This window comes from Anabas testudineus, chromosome 8 (genome assembly GCF_900324465.2).
Source record: "Anabas testudineus chromosome 8, fAnaTes1.2, whole genome shotgun sequence".
In the NCBI taxonomy this organism is placed as follows: Eukaryota; Metazoa; Chordata; class Actinopteri; order Anabantiformes; family Anabantidae; genus Anabas; species Anabas testudineus.
In genome coordinates this window covers 9,832,230-9,854,880 of record NC_046617.1, presented here as the reverse complement: position 1 = coordinate 9,854,880, position 22,651 = coordinate 9,832,230, and the positions used below count along the sequence as shown (strand labels likewise).

The window sequence follows — 22,651 nt, the reverse complement described above, 5'->3', positions numbered from 1 at the left end:
TTCCATGAAATATTTCTCCCAGAGCCCTCTAAAAGGTAAATCTGACCATGTGCACCACATGTGTAATATTGTTGTTGTAGCTATGGCACGTTTAGCATTGTTAATGTTTCATTAATCTTCAGTGTCACCTGTCGTTTTTTTGCATGATATCCTTGCTTGTGAACTCTTTTGTGTTCTCTGTAAGCTGCAGGGTACATTAAGCCCATCCATCCATTATCTTATCCGCTTTTCTGGAGGCTGCAGCCGGATCCCAGCTGCCTTAACTTCCCCTCAGGAAACTGACCTGAAGCTCTCAGTAGCTAGACACCAGCTGTCCTCTGGGTGGCGCTACAGACTCGTGTTTATGCCGGAGAGGCGGGCTGTGTGCGGGCCGGGCCGGGCCGAGCCGAGCTGGGCAGGATGCAAGTTGAGTAAATGTCGCGAACAGCCGCCGTGTTGGCTCCGGACTTGATGCATTAAGTGGATGGAGGTTTTCCTCGGAGCGGCTCATCTTCGGTGGAAGAAGACTGCGGGAGCTGAACTGAGGATTTAACAAATCGAACAAATCCAGGGTGTGATCTTCTCTAAACCACAGACCAGAATGAAAAGAGGAACAAAAGAGTTGCTGTTGTTGTTGTTGTTAATCGCCTTCGAGTCTCAGCGGACTGAACTAACCAGCGGCTAAACCAGCTAACGCTAGCTGAGTTAACGCTAGCTTTCACGACAAGGTATAACTAGCTTTAAAGATCGGACTGTTTCTTGTTTATTATTATTTTTACTAAATCTAAATGGGGCACTGTACTTGGTAGGTTCTTTAACAGCTACCAGTTTACCAGAATAGCGGCTAGCGACATAAGAGTGAGTTAAAATTAAGTTTAACATGCTAACTAGCTCGGCTAAGCTTCAGGTCGGTGGGGTTATATCCAGCGTTACTAGTTACTGTTAGCTAGTTACTAGCATCACTTCGGTGAAGTTAGCGAGCTTTTGTCCTATTGACTACCAGTATCAACATTAAATACGAGAGCACATGTGGTCACATGTTGTAATTGTGAATCAATTACTAGTTAGTTGTATTTAATGCATTACGTTTGATTGACAATGTCAGATATAAGACTTAAACTTTTCTACGTTACTAACTTAATGCTATATCTAGCGTATGCTAGCTTCCCCATCCTCGCATCGCACTGCTTCTATTTGTGTCTTTCATTCCGGATGCAGACAGACTTTATGAGTGGGTTCCTCTGTCTGTTTACAGTTTCGAGCATCCTCACTGTTGCCTGCCTAGGAAGCGGATCTCACTGACATTTACTGGCCATGGCAGCAGTGGTTAGCTACTCTCCACCATGGTGGGTGAACTTGCTCCACAGACTCCCCCATTTCAACTTCAGGTTCGAGCAAACTAGCAGTGATTTCCAACCAGATGACTGGACATATCAACAGGTAATTACTTACTGATTCCTTTGCCTCCTATCAAGTGACTCTAGAAGTCAGGCTATGAATGTTTACGACCAGTGTTTGTTTCAGGATCACTTCAATCTCTGTGTTTGACATTAGGAGCATCATAATGAATGGGACTGTGAAGGTGTGTAACACCTCCTCCAAATGTGCAACTTTCATTTTAAAACACTGTGATTCTTAGTGACAGATGGCCTGTTAAACCTGTTCTGTCTTCTGTTCACCTGTTCAACCTTTGATCCATGTCACCATCTGTGTTTAGCTGCTATATCCATGTCTTAACCTTTTCCAGACACTAACCAGCTGGCATTGTATGGTGTTCACCAGGCCACCTACCATGGTCCATTTCCACATTATTGAGACCACACCCTTCCCACTTTAAATATTCTTAAAACAAATTATGACCAGCATCGGTTATACTACAGGAGAGTCGTTTTGGCTCATGCATTTGCAAAAAAAAAACATATGTACTCATATGTACTCAGATTGAAAAGGAGGTCAAACAGGTATTGGAGGTCCAGAAGGAGACTTTACAGCCTGGTGAACAGCTAAGACTGGGGGATGGAAGAACAGGGGAGGGATGGCATTTGTTCATATGGTTATTATTATTAAAGCGAATATCTAAATATTTAATTTTCTTATTGCAATAGTACTTGAAAAGGCTTGTAGCCTTTATACAGATGCAATTTGTTTCTGTTACCCCTCCTCCTCAGTCTTGATGATCATCAAGAAATCCTTAAACATCTGTAAAAGCCACATTTAAACACAGTTTATTGTTTCTTAAAAATTAACTAAGTGTTCTGATATAATATGGCCTAACAATAAAAAGAGTTATCTTTCATTAATTTAATAATAGTATTTTGTTTATGCTGTTTTTGTCATGACCAAATCCCCTGAGGTTCTGTGGATTTTTAAAAGCTCTGATAGACTGGGTAATGAGTGTGTAGGGTTTTTAAAAGCTCTGATAGACTGGGTAATGAGTGTGTAGCAGGTCAGTGTAGATACTAATGAGGGCAGGTGGAATCACAATAGATCATAAAGGAGAGTAGATTTTACCAGATGTGAAAAATGGACAGTATTACGTTAGAGTCATGAGACAATGATTATTCCCTTTTACTGTTGACGTGTGATTCAGGAAATCCGAAAGTAAATCAGTTCCTGAGAAATAAGATCTGTTCCAGACATGCATTTTCAACAGTGCTGCTGATGTAACGGGTGATGTACTAAAGCTTGTACCGACAGTAAAAGTATAAACAGACTTGTTTTGCTCCCACTGTGTGTACATTTCATAGATTTCCTGTTAGGTTTCTTCACTTCATCTGTGATTTATTAGGAAGGATGACGTCCAGAAAATTTGGCACTTTTTAGCAATATACTGTATAGTTTACCTGAGGTGGAAGTGGGGTGTATTTGCAGATAAAGATTATTATTATTGTATCCCCACATCACAGTTGTTGTTTTGTAGCTGTCTGAGGGATATTTGAGTCTTTTCCTAGTAAGATACAGGAAAGGGCCTTAAGGATGAGGGATAAAGTTGTATATCTGTGACATCCAGCATGAACAGTGAGGCGTTGAACATGAGCAACGTCACTGTTAAAACTAAATGGGATGGATGAAGCTATATTGCACAGTTTATGAAAATGCAGAGTTAATTCAGCTGTTGAAGCAGCTGATCTCCCCCCTCATATATTTATCTCAAGAGCAAAACATGAAAGAAGTCATAATTAGGCTATCTAACTAAATCATAGTTATGAAACTACTGTGATAACAAACTGTTAATTACTGTCAATGTACTGCTCTCACTCAGGCTTTAGGGGAAGTCTTGACTTGTCCAGATGACAGAAGTGTCAGCAGAGCTCACTAAAATGTCATCATGATTTAGAGATCCCATGATAGTGGTGCACTAAAGTAACATGCATTACAGTATAGTTACTCACTCAGGGGGAATGCTGTTGCACTCAGTGAACCATGTTTGGCTGAACTGTGTAGATTGGCATGCAGGAGCCAAGTTATTCAATGGCATTTGTATCTAGTTAACCACACAATTGTATTCTTACAACACAGAAGTGGCAGGATGAAAATCTGCCCCAGCCATCTATCCTCAGAAGTAAACTGTAAACACTAAGGTCCTCTGTCTGACCTACATAGCAAGTGCTGCTGTTGTCTGAGAGGTTTAACTAGCACAGTGTATCTCTATTGCTGGCTTTGAAATTCTGCCAGTGTAGTTTGATGATAACAATGGTACTATATAGTAAATATTACCAGTTCTTTCTTTCAAAGTTTTAGTGTCTCTGCTTTTGCACTGAACATTTTGGATTTGCTGTCTCACTTAAATGAAGCATTTCAATGTGGCTTGTTGATATGTTTAAAGGAGCAGGCTGGTCTTCATAAACTGTGCAATATAGCTTCATCCATCCCATTTAGTTTTAACAGTGACATTGCTCATGTTGCTCATTAAAATCAAAAGCAGCTTTTTCTTCTCTTTTAAAATCACAGAAAAGATTAAACATCTTGCTTTCGCAATGATTTCTCCTGATTTTGTGTTTAAGGGTAACGTCACCTTTCATTTAGGTAAAAGGTTAAAGTGGATGTAAACACTTAATAATATAATTTAAGCTGCTGGCGCAGCAACAAAAGTGCACACAGAAAAAAGTATAAATATAAAAGTGCAAATGAGGAAGCAAACAGATTTGGAGTTTAGTGCTCTTTAAGCATCCTGTGTGTTATTCTTCCGTAGGGACACTTTGGAAGCCCATTATCCATTATTGACCTAAAAATGGTATCAACAATGAAGTTTCCATAACCCCTTTATTTTGTCCCTCAGTCCATTATGTTACTGGGAGGTATGGCGCTTGCTTGTCTGGCTCTGGACCTCCTGTTCCTGCTCTTCTATTCTATCTGCCTGTGCTGTCGGCGGAACAAAAATGAAGAGCAGCCCAACGCAGACTGCTGCTGCACAGCCTGGTGTGTCATCATCGCAACACTTGTCTGCAGGTGAGTGTGTGTTTTTGAATCCCCAGGTACAATTGCATGTTTTCATTTTCATTTAATAATTGCAAAATATCATCAGATAATTTCCAGTAACCTTTGTGCAGATGTTTCAGTGTTTTAGGCATGTATTTCGCATTGGTATATACAAAAACTCACCTCTTGAAAGAGCAGAGCAATGCTGAGGGAATATTTACCCGTTTTAGGAATACTGATAGCTGATATAGTACATTGTTTTTAACTTTAGTATTTGCTTTTACTTTTGAAATCAGTTGTGTGAGAACTGTACCATTTTCACATGGTTCCTGTCTTTAAGCACAGTGTTGTTCAGATTGTCTCCCTTCCCTTGATGAGCCACTGGAGAGTAGGAATGGAATTTGATAACATTAAATTAAAATCTGAATGTAGTTGGGTGGGGAAAAAAGATAGCTGTTAACTTATTATCTACGTCTTAGCATTTTCAAATCACGTTAATCATTCAGTGTTCATTTTAACTGGGAACTATGGACCAGTAACCAGACAAGCATGACACCGACTCCACAGGGTATAAATTGTTTTAACTATGCACCAAACCACAGGACGAGGGACATTCTACTCTGCATAAGTGGTGTAAGGCTTTTACCACATATTTGCTCATGGTCTTGTGTCATTAAATAACATTTTTAAAGCTGTTTTTAAAATGTTTCGCCAAATACTGATAGAGTAGTACAGAGTTTTCACAGGTTCCCATTATAGCAGTACGGTTGGTTTGGGTTTTGCCGGGATACTGCTCGTGTTCACCTTTTTCACACTGCTGTTTGTGACAGGAAGAGATTAGCAGCCCTCCAGGAAGAGGGGAAAACCCTTTGATTCCCTGAGTGATGTTGGCTGAGCACTGTTAGACTTGGTCTGACTTAACTTGAAGTGATTCACTTATCATCGTCCCACTTGATAAAATCCGCTCTGGCACAGAATGGGGGTTAGCAGAAAGACCAACAGCTGCAACACAGGAAGCGATATCGGCACTGAGCCTTCTCTCTTCAAATTGCTTCTCAGAGCACAGCAAGGCTCAAAAAGCTATTCATAAAGCAGTATTACTGTGAATACCCTCTATTCCCTAATATATCAGCATTCCCAACAAAATAAATTGTTGTGTAGAATATAGAATATAGATGTAGAATATATTATATTGTTGCAGAAACTGTTGCCCAAGCAGTTGCCTCAACTGTTTCTTCTGCAACCTGAGGCCTGTCTGTGCAATGGGACCTCATCTCTTGCCTCGGTACAGCCTTTGTCAGCCGTAGTGTGGGGTTTGGGGCATAGCTGGTCCATTCCTCTGTGTTTCCATGGTTCTGTATGGAGTCTTTCTGCTGAAGCTGAAAGGAGCCTGTTGACTGAGGCCTGAACCGACAGGGTTAATGTGGAGTTCACACGCCTCTCTCACTGCCTCGCTGTCTCCCTCGCTTGCTCTCTTGTCTCTCTCCTCTCGGTGTCTTTTTTAGCTAATCCCTCCTCCTCACCACCCTGTCCCCCTCCCTTCCTTTTGTCTCCCCTCAGCGCTGGCATTGCTGTCGGTTTCTATGGGAACGGTGAGACTTGTGATGGAGTGAATCGGCTGACGTATTCCCTGCGCCATGCTAACCGCACAATCACTGGGGTGGAGAAGCTGGTAAGACCGAGAGCACAGATTATGGCATGTTCAATAATTCACCACCAGTTCACCGAGCCTTTCTGGCTTTTCCTACCACAAGAGCAGTTTAGTGAATCCTCTTTCTTCTCTGAGCTCTGCTACAACCTTGTTTGTCCCTGGGTTGACTCTAGGTATATGACAGTACATCCTCATTGAACCAGACGGTAGATGATAATCTGCAACAGCTTGAGGGCCAGTATGCGGGCCAGGCAGACTACCTGTCCATCATCCAAAAGCTGCAGGGCCAGCTGGATGAGCTGGTCAGACAGATGGTGGAGATTCCCTTCTGGGAGAACACCAACATCTCCCTGGAGGAGCTGGCCATCAAGATTGAACTATATGACTGGTACAGGTAAGACTGTAATAGTAAAATGCAAGCATCAACCAAACATATGCATAAATGGAACAGCATTAAAACTTATATTTAGCTTCTATCTAATGCAGCAGAATAGCTGAGTAGCAGCAGTGGTATTGGTAAGCACACGAGCATCACGTGTCTCTTTTATTAGACTTCAGTGCAGACAAGCAGCAGCAATAATTTGCAGCCTTGTGAGGACTCGGCTGTCGCTCATCTTGGAGTTCATATGTTGTTGAAATTTAGCTGATCTGTTACGTGGTGAGACAGCGTTGGCTAGGGGTCCTCTGTTCAATGTGTTTCTGAATTACAGCCACCTGTGAGTGAATCTGCAGTAGGAAGAATTATTTGGCATTTCAATAAGCAGATGGCTCACCAATAGTCTGAAACCTGCCTTGTGTTTTCCAGTGTGTTATAAAATATTCAGGGCTTTAGGTTTGTTTACAAGAGTGCTCAAAACTGTGAATATACAGAATGATGAGAAGTTGCAAGGTAACATATCATCCAACCTAATTATAATAGCAACTGATAAATATATTAGCATATATGTGGTTTTATCATCCTTTTCACTTAGTTTTGAGTAACTCATCAGGTTATTAATGCATTTGTCCAGTTAAAAGATCATTCTTACTTAAGTTATTAAATCATTGTGATTGCTTTTAGAGCTGTATTTTTTCCTTCTTCACTGTGAGGTTGTTTACTCTGCTGCTCTTGGCCATTTGTTCTTAGCGTCATTTGTCTTCACAGGTGGCTGGGCTACATAAGCCTGCTACTGTTCGATGTCCTCATCTGCCTGCTGGTGCTGTTTGGCCTCATTCGCAACTCCAAGGGCACGCTTGTAGGGTGAGTTTCATCATGAGATCATGGACGAAAGAGCGACGAAGGAGAAATTAATCTGCCCTGCAAAATAATTTTAGCTGTTTTCGCAGAGTGTGTGGCAGTTACTGTATGTGAAGCCATCAGCTCATCAGAGTCATACGTCATTACAGTTTTGCAAAGATGTATTTATGTCAGATGTAATATCTGCCCAGTTTAGTTAGCCAAGTATCAGGATATCTAAATTGCTGGGATATGCTCCAGCATTCTTAAGGGCAAGAGAAATTATTTGATGTCTAGATACCAATGTTTATGCCATTCCGTAATTTCAGCCATGTTCAGGTGTCTTGTTTTGTCCAATCAACTATGGAAAACTGAGAAATGTTCAACTTGTTGTAGAAGAATAACATTAAAATATTTACACTTGCTGTTTTTTGTGTGTTTGTTTAGAGGAAGATTAGTCATCTACCAAAATGTTTGGGAAGGAATGCCTGTCAGTCAATAGTATTAAATCAATTGTTGCAGCTGGATTCTAGCTTTTACTTCTTGAAATTAGTATTTAAACATGTGTGTATATACGACTTGACATCTTACCTAGTGTATGCTTATCTCTTCTACATTGTATTTGGTTGTAGTCACACATATGAATTGTCTTGCACTATCCCTGCAGATTAGAGGTGCTTAAGTTTCCACTTGTTCTCTCCAGGGTGTGCTTGTTTGGTGTAGTGGCTCTGGTAATCAGCTGGGTCTCCCTGGGGCTGGAGTTGGGTATATCTGTGGTAAGTGTCTCCATCAGAGAATGATCCTGTTTTTTTTAAGTAGCGCAGCAAAATTCACTGCATATAATTAGATTTTAATTGACTCCTTGAAAATTAAAATGATTATTATGTGCTAGTGATTGCAGATTTTCATATTGCGTTTTATTTCACCTAATTAATACTCTTGAGTTGAAATGTTGATCAAAGATGTGCTGAAATGCCATTAAAATATTTCCAAAAAGATTCTGTATGAATCAATGTAGTACAGTAACCCCACACTGAAGGTTTTTGTTGAAACTACTAGTAGACTGTCACAAATTCTTCCATGACTAGAAAATACAAGGTTGCTATTATTTCTGGTCCATCAGCATATTCCAAAAATCCTCAAGCCTGGAGATGGTGAGTAAGACCTGTGATCACAGACAGAACAACTGAGAATAGCGCTGTAGCCATTAAATATCCATGTGGAGGATTTCCTCCCCTGCAGATGAATCAGACCTCACACCTAAATGTGCTTGGTTTAGTTTGTGTGATTGCTCTGAGCTGAGATGCAGTCAGCCTCTCACATTGGAAAAGTGTTTTCAAAGCTGCAATCATTTACTCACACGGATGATGACAGTGCATTTAGCATAGTGCTGGGGCACTTGTTTCACTTCACTGTTGTTAAGATGAAGTGAAAATGTCACTACAGCTTCGTCTTCTACATTTTTAACTCTCTGTTTTCTTCTTTGTCTAGACCTCAAGTGACTTCTGTGTTGCACCCGATACATATGTCACAGAAGTAGCGAACCAGTATGGAGTCATTAAACAAGGTATGAGTCTCACACACATATAATGCATCCTCCATGTGCGTGTTGCATGTTTTACATTCACCCAGTTAACCCTTTGACATGGTGAATATTAGTCAGCTATAATTGCAGAGGGCATGTTAAAAGCCTGTATTGTTTGATCTCCCCCTTTTTCTTGGTTTCAATGCTCTGATTATTGTGCAGCAGTGAGAGGATACTGTTCTAAAGATTCAGGCTTGGTCTTGTCCATGGACTATAAAAAGCTTCTAAATTGACTGTTGCAGAGTCACAGGGGCAATAAATTAGCTTTTTTAAGGAGTGCAGTAGACTCTCCACTGCTCATTTTAGAAGAAGGGAAGAAGGGGCTATTAGTGAGGGAGTTAAGAAAAGGATTAGATACCCAGCATATGTCCTGTATCCTTCATCAGTTCTCTTTTTGCTGAAATTTGGTGATTGCCTAATACACAAGCTGAGCTTTTGTTTAGTTCCAAGAAAAAATCTAGTCATCATCCGTACATGTGATGGTGAATGGTTCATGTGAATCATGAGCACTGACTTATTTTACGCACTGAACTGTATTATGATCGAGCTGTATTTTGCCCCCGGGCTGATTCATGCAGAGTGGGGGGTTTAAATTCTATTTATTCCCCTGTAACACATGTTAACTATTCAGCAGTTCAAAGAAATAATTTTATTTCAGAGAACTCTGTAGTAGTTGATGAATCCCTAAGATTTTATCTGCTATTACAGTTGTCAGTCTTGGAAACACAATTCTTTTTTATTTGTCCTTTGCAGCTCATGCCTTTCTGAAAGTGTGTAGCTTCACTACATTTCTTGCTTTCCCCCCCTGGACTCTGGCTATATTTTCTAGATCATACATCATTTCAACAACCCTTCATTGTTATTTTTTCATTCTTCTGTTTTCTCCTCATTGTGCAATTATGTCAGACACATGGTTTTAATCCAGACAGAGTGAGAGATAATCTGTGCAGTTTGTCATGTTGCAATCAGCATTTCTGTAATAGTACTGTATCAGTATTTTAATGGCTTAGCAGCAGGGATAAAGATGTTCTTCACTCTCAGTAGCGATGCAGCACTTCAAATCAAAGTCTGTGAACCTGAGAAACAACATTTGATATACAGTATACAAACATTAAGAGTTAAGAGACAGACTCTTGTTAAAACATTAGTTTCATCTTGTAGCCAGCAGTTCATCATACTTAGGAAAATCTTATGATGTTATGAAAATAACAAAAACTGAAGCTTGATTCTGAGTTATCTTCACTAAGTCATTAACAGTGTTTGTTTTCTGTGATAAACTAAATGGAACTGAATGGAACTGTGGCACAAAGACCGAACCCATCCCAGTTATGAGGCATCAGTATTTCCATCCATTACCAAAAGTCAGGCTTGAAGAAATCTGCTCCTTCCGATATTTGTGTGTGTGGGCGTATGACGCTCGCTTGAAATGTACTTCTCTGCTCCGGAAATTCTCCTCTCATGCTTAGCTGTGTGGGAAAGAAGCTCCTGACACAGCAGTGTGTGTGGACGTCACTTACACCATCTGTTAGGTCGGTAGTGGTGGTGGTGTTCTTCTCACAGCTTGTATTTGTGGAAATTGCTGTAGCATTTTAGACACTCACGTATAAAGGATTTGTCATCAAATCCTGCTCTGTGGTTTAGAATAAGTAATTGAAGTGGGTAGTGATAGCATGTGAAAGTCTGAGACCTTAATTACAGTCTGCTTTATGTTGTGCTGTTTGTATTGTGAACAGTATACAAGTTTGGTCAAGTCATAGTGTAACAATAACCTGAGAAATGATGTAACTCCTGTTTGTGTTGTTTTGCAGGAAGCTATGTGCAATAAGAAATGTTTATACCTAAGCGGTGGCTGTGAAAGTTGTGCTGTTGTAGTTGAAGAGTGGCTGTGTCAAGGGGAAAAACTCAGGATTAACTCAGTGGGTGCACAGTTACAGAATCAACCAAGCTCTAACTATGTTCAGCAGTAAGGTCAACAGGACAGAGCTAGACAGAACAGCTCTTTTGACCTCTTTGCAAGAAGATAACAGCAAGTGTTGAAGCAGTAACTTATGAAATGCAGAGCTTAATGTCATCAGGTGAATGCAGAAATCAGTTCAGATGAGGAATGATCCACTTAATATATAACTGCTACATGTGTTATTAAACAGTTGTTTGCTAGCAGGCCGGTGAGCTTGAAATATGAAGGAATGGGTAATAAATAACATTTGGATTTTAACACCAGTTTACCTTCACATTCTCACACTTAAATAGTGAAAATTTTAGGTTAGATAAACTAAGTTTCATAAGTAATTGTTGGTGCCCTACATGTGAGTTTGTGATTCTGCTAATATATTATGTTACTATCCTTTTACTCACAGAAATCCTGCAGTACTACCTTAACTGCAATGTGGAACAAACCAACCCCTTTCAGCAGGTTTGTTGCATATATTGCCAGATTAGTTTCTGCTTGTTTAAATCCATTTTCCGTATATGTTAATATGATGGTTCTAACATGGAGATTTCAGTAGACTTGATGTTATAGACATTTCGTCTGCATGATGCATGACTGAGCTATTCAGGTGGGCACGATGAGTCACTCCTGTTGCCTCTAAGGAGTACTTGTTTCCATGCAATAGTAAAATACTTCCCATATTTCCAGCAGCAGCTAAAATCATGCTTCTGCTTCTAATCTGTGAGAGATTAGAGTTACTTTAATTGTGAATCCACTTTTGTAAGTGACTATATCATTTTTCCTAACTAAACTGCATGGATTTTGAGTCCTGCTGAAGTTATTGCATCTACTGTTAGTACCACTGTAAAAAAACAAAAAAAGAACCAATATACAGTGTTTAGTCTGTCTACATACTTTGCTGGACTAACCAATAAAGAAAGACAATCACTGAAGATTCTGCGTAATAATTAAAATGGAAATACAGTTGGGATGAATGAGTCATGCTGCTATTCTGTTTGTTTTATTTCAGAAACTTTCCGGAAGTCACAAAGCATTAGTGGAGATGCAGGATGATGTATCTGAACTGCTGCGCTCTGCCACCAGAGAGTACAAACAAACTGAGGTATGTCTCCAGCCCAATCAATGAGGTCTTTACTAGAAATAGCACATCACAAGGTACCTATTACCATAAATAGCCCCCCTCCCCAGGCCACAAGCTGTCCTGTATTACTGCTGCTCCTGCATTACCATTTGTAATGACAGACCATCCCACTGAATAGGACCAAACAACTGACCTGTAGAGAAGTAAAGTGCACCTGTCCACATAAAGATCTGCTGACGGCTCACTTGGGACCTGCATTATGTCCAGTTAGCTGTATTAGGCTTTCACCGGGCCTTGTCAATACAACAACAACAACTGTGGTATTGTCCTGTGCTGGTCCTTGCACTCAGTTGCCAGAGGCCCAAATGAGAGCTGACATTAACGACAGAGTGGGCCATATTTCACTTTACAAACTAGCACAGAGAAATGTGCTGAGGTTGTGGAAACATTTTTATCAGGGAGTCAGACATACTTTCTGCTGAAATTGTAATGAGAACAGGAAGAAGACGGAAACGGGTCCATAAAAAATGATCAGACATCTGCTTTTTCAGCTGGAGCTTCATGTACAACTGTGTATGAACGAAAGACTCATCTGTGAACAAGTATCGAACTGATAATCAGGCAAATAATCGCTGTTTAAAAATTACAGTTATGCATGTTCGCATTTTCTTATTCTTTACAGGCAGGCAACCAGCACTTAGTTGCATTTCTATTACGGAGACAATGAGAGTTGTACTTCATATTTATTTATTTTCCAAATGTAATTTAAATAATTGGATGATCCATCATTGCCAAGTAGAAGTTCAAGCTAAGTCAGTTTCAGCAGTTTTGTTTCCGTGCTTAATTCCAGGAAAATTTGGAGGAGATCCAGGGGATATTGAATTCCACGGAAATCGGTCTACATCAGCTCACTGCACTGGTGGACTGTCGCAGTCTGCACATGGTAAGCAGGGTGGAGAAGCCTTACAAACTTAGACACTGTTACTGTAGTGTCACCCCAGGTCTGGTGAAGAAGGCCCCTTGGCACTGATTTGTTGTGACATCTTCGTAATGCAGTTTAGTTGCATAAAGAAGTCCTCCTTTGTGCTCGTACAGCTGACTACACCTGTCACCCTAAATAACATCTGCCTTCCTGTGTGCAAGTTCTTATCCAGCTGATGTTGGCTGTGTACCATTTATGAAACTGGCTGAATTCGAACTACTTGGCTATCACTGTGCTTTAGAGGATTGTCCCTCAGTGGGTTCCACATTCCAAGTGTGCGCGTGCAAGTAGAGCTCTTTCTTGTTGCTTTCTGCTCTGCCTCTTTACTGTGCCAGAGTTTATTATTTCATGAAAATTAGAATAGAGGCAGTAGAATATGACATGTTTCTGCTGTGCGCTGCATGCTGATTCCTCATGATAATGTGGATCTGAGTGCGTCTCTTTTCAAACCTAGGTAAAATCGCACAGCTTTTGCCAACTGTGAGCTCATTGACTTGACTTAGTTTAAATGAGAAATCACAGCAGATTCATGTGAAAGACCTGCACATGCTGAAATTTGAAAAACCTTCCTACATATTTCCTAGCTCTGCAGTCCTGTTTTGCTTGTTCTCTCCTTATGTTTAATTCTAGGTTCTGTTTATGGATGCAGCAATGTAAAATCTCTGCTTCCCTGTGTTACAGGACTACGTCCAGGCCATGACTGGCCTGTGTTATGATGGACTGGAAGGCCTCATCTACCTCGTGCTCTTCTCCTTTGCCACCGCTCTCATGTTCAGCTCGATTGTTTGCAGTGTGCCTCACACTTGGCGGGGGAAGAGGTAAGACCCTCACCACCTTCCTGTTGTATACGCTCTTCATTTCACAACCATGTAGCAACTAGCATAGAAGCTTTTAAGCTGTTTGTTTGCAGGACTGTGTATATAGTGAGAAATTATTCAGGAGAACAACCCTATCAATTAATTATGGCTTCTGTGCGTTTCGTCTAACCCTCTTGTTGTACAGCATGAGAGTGTAGCCAAGTAATACAGTAAAAAAAAAAAAAAAAAATCTATACAGATAGAAAACATAATTGTTTGTTTTTTTTCTCAAAGATTTACTGTGTTTACCACTGTGACGGGCTTAAGCTGCTTCCTCAAGTAGATTACTTCCCATTATCCTCCCTAATTTTGCAGAGTTGGCCTAAAGCTCACACAACCACCGCCTGAGATGGTTTAATTTTCCGCAGCAGAAGGGTGAAATTGTTTTAATTTCTTCGTCCTATCTGCAGCAGAAAAGGTTTGCAGGATGGCTAGAAGGAAAGTGGTGTCTTAGGCACAGCTGTCAGTTCAGCTGTGGCACACAATTAACTGATCCTAATTAGCGGTCATGTTGATTAGTTTGATCTCAGCTGGAGCTTCCTTTTATAAAGCAAAGGCTTACGCAGTTCCTGTCTGTTTTTCTCAGTGGTCCCTGCCTTTTCTATTGTTTATTGTTCTGTATTATTGTAAAGATGCATTTAAATTAATCAGTTTGACTGAAATCACAGTTTGAAATGGGATGTTAATATGAAGAGTTCTGTTTTATAAATATCATTCATTAATTAAAGAGGTTTTCTTTAAGATCCTGTACATGTTAAGGTTAAACTTCGTTATATGTTGCACTAAATCTATACTTTTATGGTAGTGAATGCAGCACAGTGACTGGCTGTCGTGAACACTAGAGGGAGACAGGCTCCATCATGTGGGTGTCATTGTTGCTCTGTTTTGACAGACCATGTTTAGGCCATTGTTGTCTCGCTTACACTATTGAGCCCTGAAGCAGTAAAGTAGCCTTTCTGCAAACCGTGGCTCTTCTCTGTATTTGACATATGAATTATTTTTGTTTGTGTTGATGCATAACGTTTAAGTCTTTAAATGTTTCTCCATAAATGAACCCGTTAGACCAATCTGTTTGTACAGCTTATGTACAGCTTTATTCAGGTCAGTAGAAAACTGCATTTACTTGGCTTCAAACTGCAGAGAATTCCTCTCTCCCTCAGGCAGTGATGGAACTGAAACAAAACGTGACTGAGAATAAAGCAAAACGTGACCACATGGCATTTCTATGTTCCTTTGTCATCGCTCAGATAGGACAGAGGGTCCCTCTGGTGGTTGTGGTGGTTTCACTTTCTTTTGTTGAACGTGCAGGAATGATGAAGACAGTGAGGACGAGTCCCTGAGCCACGGAGGAAGGCAAAACCATGATAACCTCTACCGGGTCCACATGCCCAGTCTGTACAGCTGTGGGAGCAGTTATGGCAGCGAAACATCCATCCCTGCTGCCGCCCACACTGTCAGCAACGCACCTGTCACTGAGTACATGTAAGTTACCACTGCTACAAACGTCTGTGAATTTGACTGAATATCAGTAGTGAGAGGTGGTTGGGTGGTAATTTATTATCACAACACGGTCCTGGTTCTGCACCGTGTGGCTGATACTAGATTCTTCACATACTCAGCAGCCTGTTAATACGTCTCCAGAGAGAGGCTCCGATCTCCTGTACAAGTAGAGCAGTGGCTGGCACATGCAGCTGTTGTTCTCCAGTTGTGATGCTGTGAAAACCAAAGCTCTCTGCTTCAGGAGTGAAGCTCAATATTAGGGGATGTGGGCGAGAGGATCCCCTCATTTCTGCCTCTGTGTTGCAAGGCCTTGGTTTTTTAAATCCAACTTGGGGAGTTTTGTGTACACAGACTATTGTTTCATATGGATTTACACTGTACTTGCGTGCTTTTTGTTTAATCTCACTGTGCGGTTAATTCAACAGGGCTCAGAACTCCAACTTCCAGACTTCCCGCTGTGAAAACACGCCACTGATCGGACGAGAGTCTCCTCCCCCCTCAGTAAGTGTCCCTATTAATACTTGAGAACTGTAGATTCTTCGAGTCAAAACACAGGCTTAGCTCCTAAGTTTATATAAAGGTCTTTGGTTCTTCACGAAACGTTGTGCAGTCAAAACACCGTAATTAACAAGATAGAAACGTGGATTCTTCTTCTGCATGATAAAAGCATGCACTTACACCGTCAATTCAAGATTCAAAAAACTTGATGTTTCCCCGAGGGGAATTGTTTTGCCTTGTTACAGTTGCTCTCAACACACAGACAGAAAGAAAGGAACCACAATATGATATAATAGCAAGTTTAATACAGTATACAGTATAGCACTATAATAATATAACAATACATTTGTTTTATAAGTAGCCAGATGGGTAACTACTATAAGACTGGTGATTCTGTGGTTTTTATAATGCTAAACATAGTGACCCACCGAGTTTCTCGTAGCTCTTCCTCTTTTATTATCTCGGTCCTCAAGCCATCATCAGGCAAAGGCATTCATTTAGTCGAACAGCACCAAAGACATTTGTTTATGAGCATTTTTATATTGAATAATGTTGCTGCTTTTTTCCCTCCACTTGTTTTGTGACTCTATGAACTTTGCCTGATGAAGGTCAGAGGACCAAAACCGTGTCAATGAAATCCGTGTGCGTGATGGAAGAGGGGTTTTTGACAGAGTTTGCTGATGTTGAACCAGTGTTAGATTATTTATTACAAACCTGCCTCAGTTATTCCTTCCTGCACCCCTGAGCCTGGTCCTCTACGAGACATCCTGCTATCCCTGGTATCTCTGTGTCTGCCTGGGCTCAGACGCTGAATTGTCTATATTCTCTTCTTCTCGTTTTTTTGTTTTTTTTTTTTCCCCCCCCTGCGAATCCATACAGTTGTATTTGACTGCCGCGGACAGTAACAGCGGTCACTGCTGGCAGTTAAAACCTTCGGAGAGCTCAAGATCGTTTTGGTAACCTCCTCTGCTATACTAACAGGTACACAACATGCCCGACTCATCCACCTGCTGGCCTGTTCCTCATCTGTACCACCTCCCAAACTCCCAGCTCTACTCACCCCCTCTTCAGTCCCACTAGGGCTGCTGGAGTCCCCACTCCCCTTGTGTCCCACCCGGTGTTTGTTTCCTGTGGCCCTGGGCTGCATGATCCCCCGCCCCCTGCAGCTTAGATGTATTGGGAGCAACTTTGACCTGAGGCTCACAGACCAAAAAGTCAAATTATGAAGCCATCGTACTGATCAGCTTGGTTTTGCTTTTATTTAAATTACATTTGGAAAATAAATAACAAAATATGCACTTGTTAAGAATTAGCATGGTCAGGTGTTTTTTGTTCTTTCTCTAAGGTAAGTCGTAATCTAGATTCTCAGCTTTTAACATCTTAAACAGGCTGTCCAGAAGGCTCTAAAGGGCGACCACAACACAAGAAACTATAGTTGGATGTAGTTAGCTTAACTATAGTTATGTTAAATTTCCTCGTTACTTTGAATGCAGCCTTTTGTCCGTGTATCATATGTATTTAAAAAGTGCATGGGTGCATCCTAAATGTACATGAATGACCAGCCCTGCCAATGTTCAAAAACTGGAACATTTGAAACTAGAATTGATGTGTATATTTTTCTTTTATTTCTTTTATCAACTCCTTTACTCTGATGTCCTTGTCGTCTGTATCTGTGATGGTTTTTTTGTTTGTTTGTTTGTTTGTTTAATGTCCCTTTAGAGTCCAGCACTCTGAAGTAACTAGTGTGGCAGGTGATCCGTGTAAGATTTTCTCTGACTTGTTGAATAAATAGTGTTCAGATGTGAATTTTATTATACATTTTTCTGTTGTGAAAATGAGAAAATCCTACATGGAATTAGTTTAAAGGCTATTGACAAGTGGGACTTTTACTCATTTTTAATTATGAGTGAGTCATATTGTTTTTCATGTGATTTTCTGTTTACAGTACACCTCCAGCATGCGCGCAAAGTACCTGGCCAACAGCCGACCAGATCCCAACAACCCTCCAGCGCATTAAACGACACTGGACTCCACTTTTCTGCAGCTCTGATGATTCTAAAGCCACATTCAATCAGTCTTCTTCTTCTTTTTTTTTTGTCTCAAAGATGATTGTTCAGTCACTCCACCTTCCTTCTCCCCTCCTCCATTAACTGTTTGACTTGGAATTGGAAAACCAGATGTGCTTATTCTGGTTTGTTGAGGCAGAATTTTTAGGGCATTTCATGATTTGGGAGCGCAGATACATTTTCTCTAGTTTCCACAGTCCTCGTCTGATGTTTACTGCTGCAGCCTTCTGGGTGCTTCGAGTTTATCTTCAACTTAAATGTGATGGAGCCTGGACTTTAACTGCAATGTTTTTGGTTTTTTTTTTAAGTTTATCATTCGATTATTGCACCATGACATATACAGTGTCAAATCGAAACAAGGCGTTGCAGTGTTGAGAGCTCTGGAAGTGCTCCTAGACTAACACTGATAACTACTGGTTATTGTTTAGTTTTGTTTTGTAAAGTACTGTACCGCACCGCACTCTGAATACAGTGGGAGACAAAGTGAGAGAGAAAAAGCCTTACACGTGAACATGGTAGGAATCAACACCTTCACACAGAATAGATTCATTTTGCATCTCAGTTTCTCTGGTTTTCGATCTGTTTGTGGAACTTCGAATGCGCTGGTGTTTGCGTTATTTTCCACTTAATGTCGAATTCCTCACTTGTACATTACAGGATACACACGTTTTTGCATTTTGTCTTAAAATCTGTAGCATGGGACTAGTTTTCTTGCAGAATCGCACATGATATAGGTCTGTAATTGAAAGGGTTTTTTTTTTTATATATTTCTTGGGCCTCTGTTGTTTCCTGTGGCTTTTTAAAACAGAAAAAAACAATGAGCCACTTTTCCACAGCAGTGACTGTAATTTGTGAAGCTGTGAACTCGATGCTCTGAGAGGATTTGATAAAGACGAAGATGAGCTGCGGGATAGAAACGCAGCTGGGATGATAAAAACAGAATAAAGTGTAATGAGACGTTTTTCTACTACTTTTTACAGCATTGCCATGGTGACGGTGAAGCAGTGGAGGACAGAGGAGCGTGTGTGTGATGATGTGTTCTGCAACATTGCTGCAGCATTTAAGTTCATTTGCAGTTCACTCTCTTCACCAGACTGCTTGTTATTCTCTCCACGCTTCGGTTAGGTTGGGAAGACCTCATCCCCCCCCTTAACTGAACTGAGAGTTGTTCGCACACACTCGCTCACACCCTCGACTCTGTTCGCCGTTAGTCTCGTCTGCCTGCTGCAGCAGATTAAAGTCAGAGAATCCTCCCCATAATGATCCCAACAGGTGTTTTTAATGCAAGTTTGTGTGGAAAATATGCAGATTACAGATTCTGAGAGAAATCTCGTGCATTGGCAATGCAGTGTCTCACAAATGTGTTTTAGCATTTACAAGAATAAAAACTCAGAGTGAAGCGTGAGTGGATGGTGCCATGAAGGGACTGTGAGAACTCCACTCTCTGCGTAATCTGGAATAAATGTACCTTTTTTGAAGCTTGACGACCCTTCAGATGTGGAGTGAGATGTTTGTACTTCTGCTTCAACTTGCTTCTCTTAGACGTGCTTTGTGACCAGTACAAGAGGTGATTCTGTTTTTGTTTAGTTTTTTTAAACTGTGCCAACAAGTTAAGCACAACTCTTTTACTATCTGAGGATCTTTTTTAAATGTCTTTACTTTGAACCTGTTGGTAAACTCTTCCTGGTTGCCTAGTGCGGTCAACTGAGAAAATGAGCCTGACTTTTTCAAATCATTTGTTTTGTAAAACATTATTACACTGATGCTGTTTTCGGGTGGTAGTCATATTCTCTTTGTTTGTCATACAAGACTGTACAAAATGAAGAAAAAAAAACTGCTTCATGTTTAACTTTTAAAAAAAAAGCTTATTTCACATTTTTTAAACATATTTTCTATTTTATTTGTGCAAAGATTTGATTTTTTTTCTTCCTCATTTAAAAACATGTAGAAAGCGCAGTGTTGCTTCATTAATGTGAATGTGGTAAAGTTTTTATGTTTTTCTGGAAAACAAATCACTGTAGTTTTAATCTTCTTCTTTTTTTTTTCTTTTATACATCATTTTGAAATCTCTAAAATATGTACATGTCAAACCTGTGGTAATATTGAGCTTGAATGCTGTGTTTTAAAATTAAACGAACCTTAACTGTAGCTCTCCAGCTTGTTGGGTGTGTGTGTTAGTTGGTTTAAGCTGATGCATCCTGACCAGGAGCGGACACTAGGTAGCAGCAGAGCTTCGCAGTTGCTTCCCCGGTTTACACACACACACACACACACACACACACACACACACACACATGCACTGATCATCTTTCTTTTTCTAACACTATTGCATTGTGTTTGATTTGGCATGGTATACTTTACAAAAAGATGTAGCCAGAACGGTTCCATAAAGCACACATTGATTAATTTACACCTGTCACTGGAGAGTTCAACAGCACCACAAACTACGGTCAGCATACAGCTGAGGCAAAAACAGAACACGATCGCCTTCACGAAAGGAGGATTTATTGAAGTGCTGTTGTGTCAGCATCCGTTTCACCCAGGTGGACCATGCTGAAAACTAACCCTTCTGTTTTTACTGAAATCCATCCTAATTTCTTTCCAAGTTCGGCTCTGGACGTGCAGAGTGTTGCTTTAATATGAACAGCTGGGCTCAGTTACTTTACAGAGTTGTTATTGTGAATGTGAATGAGAAGACGTTTTTGTCATCCAGCCATATTCAATGTGTGCAGAGGCCAATGGACAGTAGTAGGGTGGTAGTGCTGCTCCTGATGGAGATTACTTCTGTACGCTGGTATTTATTTCTGTTGCAGTGCAGTGACAGAACACAGGCTTTTGCTTGCAGAGCAGAAAGGCGGCTTTGTGTTTCTGACCTCTCTGGCCGACAGCAGGCGAGAGGTCAGTGTCAGCACCAGGCCACCAGTCAGATTTTGTCAACTTCCTTCATTTCATCGACCATCTGCTGTTGCCCCAGATGCTGACTTCTCGTGGAAGTTTGTAGTCTGGTGTGGGACACGAAAAGACAAAGCGGGAAGGGACGTTCAGTTTATAACCCATGTTATCACACAGATAACATGAGTACTGAATCTTTTTACTGTAAACTACCAACTCACGATACAACAATTCATCAATTATGACACAATCGTTTTTGACTATATGAGTGATTTTCTGTCTCCCTCCTGCTGTTCATTGTGGGGGGCTGATCTAAACAAAGCAGTAAACAAACAAAGCATGAGAGAGGTTTTTACAACCCATCTTACACACAGACCCCGAGATGCAAATGAAATTTCACACGGCCTCACTGTTGAGGAAATTGAATTACCCTGCTTGTTGCTGGACTGGAGGAATGCATTACTAATGCATTGAGGTGCGGAGCTGAATGGAGAAGGAGGGGTTGGGGATGGTGGTGAGGGAGTAGCTGCACCCTCTGACCCCCCCTCCCTCAGACACTTCCTGAGTCTGGCTGGGCTCTCTGCCTGGTGATTGGACCACAGACCTCTTTCTGACTCTGTCTTCTCAGTGCCAGGAGGCTGCATGATGGCCAGGAGACACACAAGCCCCTCAGCGCACGGCCTCCATTTAAAAAAATGCACCGATTTTATTAGCTTGGACCAGACGGTGGGCAGCATCCAAGCTGTTCTTCATTTCTTCTAATTGAACCATGTTGGTTTGCAGGAAATCTGATGATTTTTCTTCATAACCACAGGAAATAATGTATCAGATCATCTGTGGTTTTGCATGTTTCAGCACGCCAAATATATTTAGACTGTTTTCCTGCCTTTCTGCGTGCATGCAGCTTCCATTTGTCAGTGCAGCGGGTCTGCAGAAGGAGAAAGAGCAGAGGTAGGAAACACAACAAAACAAAAAAAAATACACTGAATAATTGATCAGGTGGCTGTTATACGCATGCAGGACATATGGGACATATGAACACACAAACACAGGATGTGAGCACCTTTGTGTCTTGTTTCTGGAGTAAAACCAAAGAAACAAGGAGCCTGGTTTGTCTCTCTTGTGGCCAGACACAAGGGAGGCAGCTGTGTCCTGGGAGTCCACGCTCACGTCATCCACACCTCACCTCCTCCTTTGTGCACATCACCCAGACAAGTTGGAGGGAGCACGCACCCACAGAAAGGATTTTCTTCCCTTGTCTTTTAGCCTCCTGCTCACTGAGACGCTTCACGGCACTTCCCTTTCCTTCCTGTTCTCATCCTCAGTAGTCTCTGAAGGGCTTGCCATGATCCAGCGGTTCACCACCTCCTCTAGGATGAACCACATTACACGCTGAACCGCATGATGTCAGATCACAGCCTTCCTTATTACCAAGGTTACAACATTCAAACACGCATGAGAGTGAAGGGTTTCACACGCAGACACAGCCAAAATGTCTTTATCATGTTTTGGTAAGAATATTAACCCCAAATTATCCTTCCTGCATTAAGCTTTGAATTCTTCAATAACTCCACTCAAGTGCTGCTTACAATAAATTTCAAGTCCTTCTGTGGCGCGGGGATATGTGATACCTGGATTATGGTGAACTCCCACTTGGTCTGCCTTTAGAGCACATGTTGAGCAGGATTAAGGCCTGTGCCAGTTGCTGAGAGATCTCTCTCTGTGGGTCAGTGGGATTCGTTTCGTCGCTCCTAATCCTGCAGACAATGCAGGCTGTTAATTGGAGACTTACTGATATAGCACAGGAGAGTCATGAAGACAATGTGCCAGCGGCCAGCGTCTCTGTAATCCCCTGCACTGTGAGGAATGCGACCGCCCGTCTCTACTTTACCAGTCTACTCCGAATCTTCACCTCCCACTTTGGGCTTTTCCACTTTACTGACAGTTAAAACTGTTGTTTTGTTTTTTTTGAGT

At 41.1% G+C, this 22,651-nt stretch overlaps 1 protein-coding gene across 1 annotated transcript; it reads left to right on the top strand.

The window, feature by feature from the left end:
• Positions 1-362: 362 nt before the first annotated feature.
• On the top strand, positions 363-19,371 carry ttyh3a (tweety family member 3a). The gene is made up of 15 exons (XM_026367862.1): positions 363-707; positions 1,235-1,419; positions 4,259-4,428; positions 5,959-6,070; positions 6,223-6,443; positions 7,194-7,289; positions 7,969-8,041; positions 8,757-8,832; positions 11,208-11,263; positions 11,811-11,903; positions 12,733-12,825; positions 13,546-13,682; positions 15,030-15,203; positions 15,647-15,722; positions 17,665-19,371. The coding sequence occupies exons 2-15, from the start codon at positions 1,294-1,296 to the stop codon at positions 17,734-17,736; spliced, it is 1,575 nt and encodes a 524-aa protein (XP_026223647.1). The 5' UTR covers positions 363-707; positions 1,235-1,293; the 3' UTR covers positions 17,737-19,371.
• Positions 19,372-22,651: the final 3,280 nt, after the last annotated feature.

What these genes read in the sequence shown, in the direction of transcription:
- ttyh3a (XM_026367862.1), top strand. Translation starts at nt 1,294, where the DNA reads ATGGCAGCAGTGGTTAGCTACTCTCCACCATGGTGGGTGAACTTGCTC. An exon ending in TCACTGGGGTGGAGAAGCTG is followed by an intron (nt 6,071 to 6,222) that starts GTAAGACCGAGA and finishes GGTTGACTCTAG; the next exon opens with GTATATGACAGTACATCCTC. An exon ending in ACTGTCGCAGTCTGCACATG is followed by an intron (nt 12,826 to 13,545) that starts GTAAGCAGGGTG and finishes CCTGTGTTACAG; the next exon opens with GACTACGTCCAGGCCATGAC.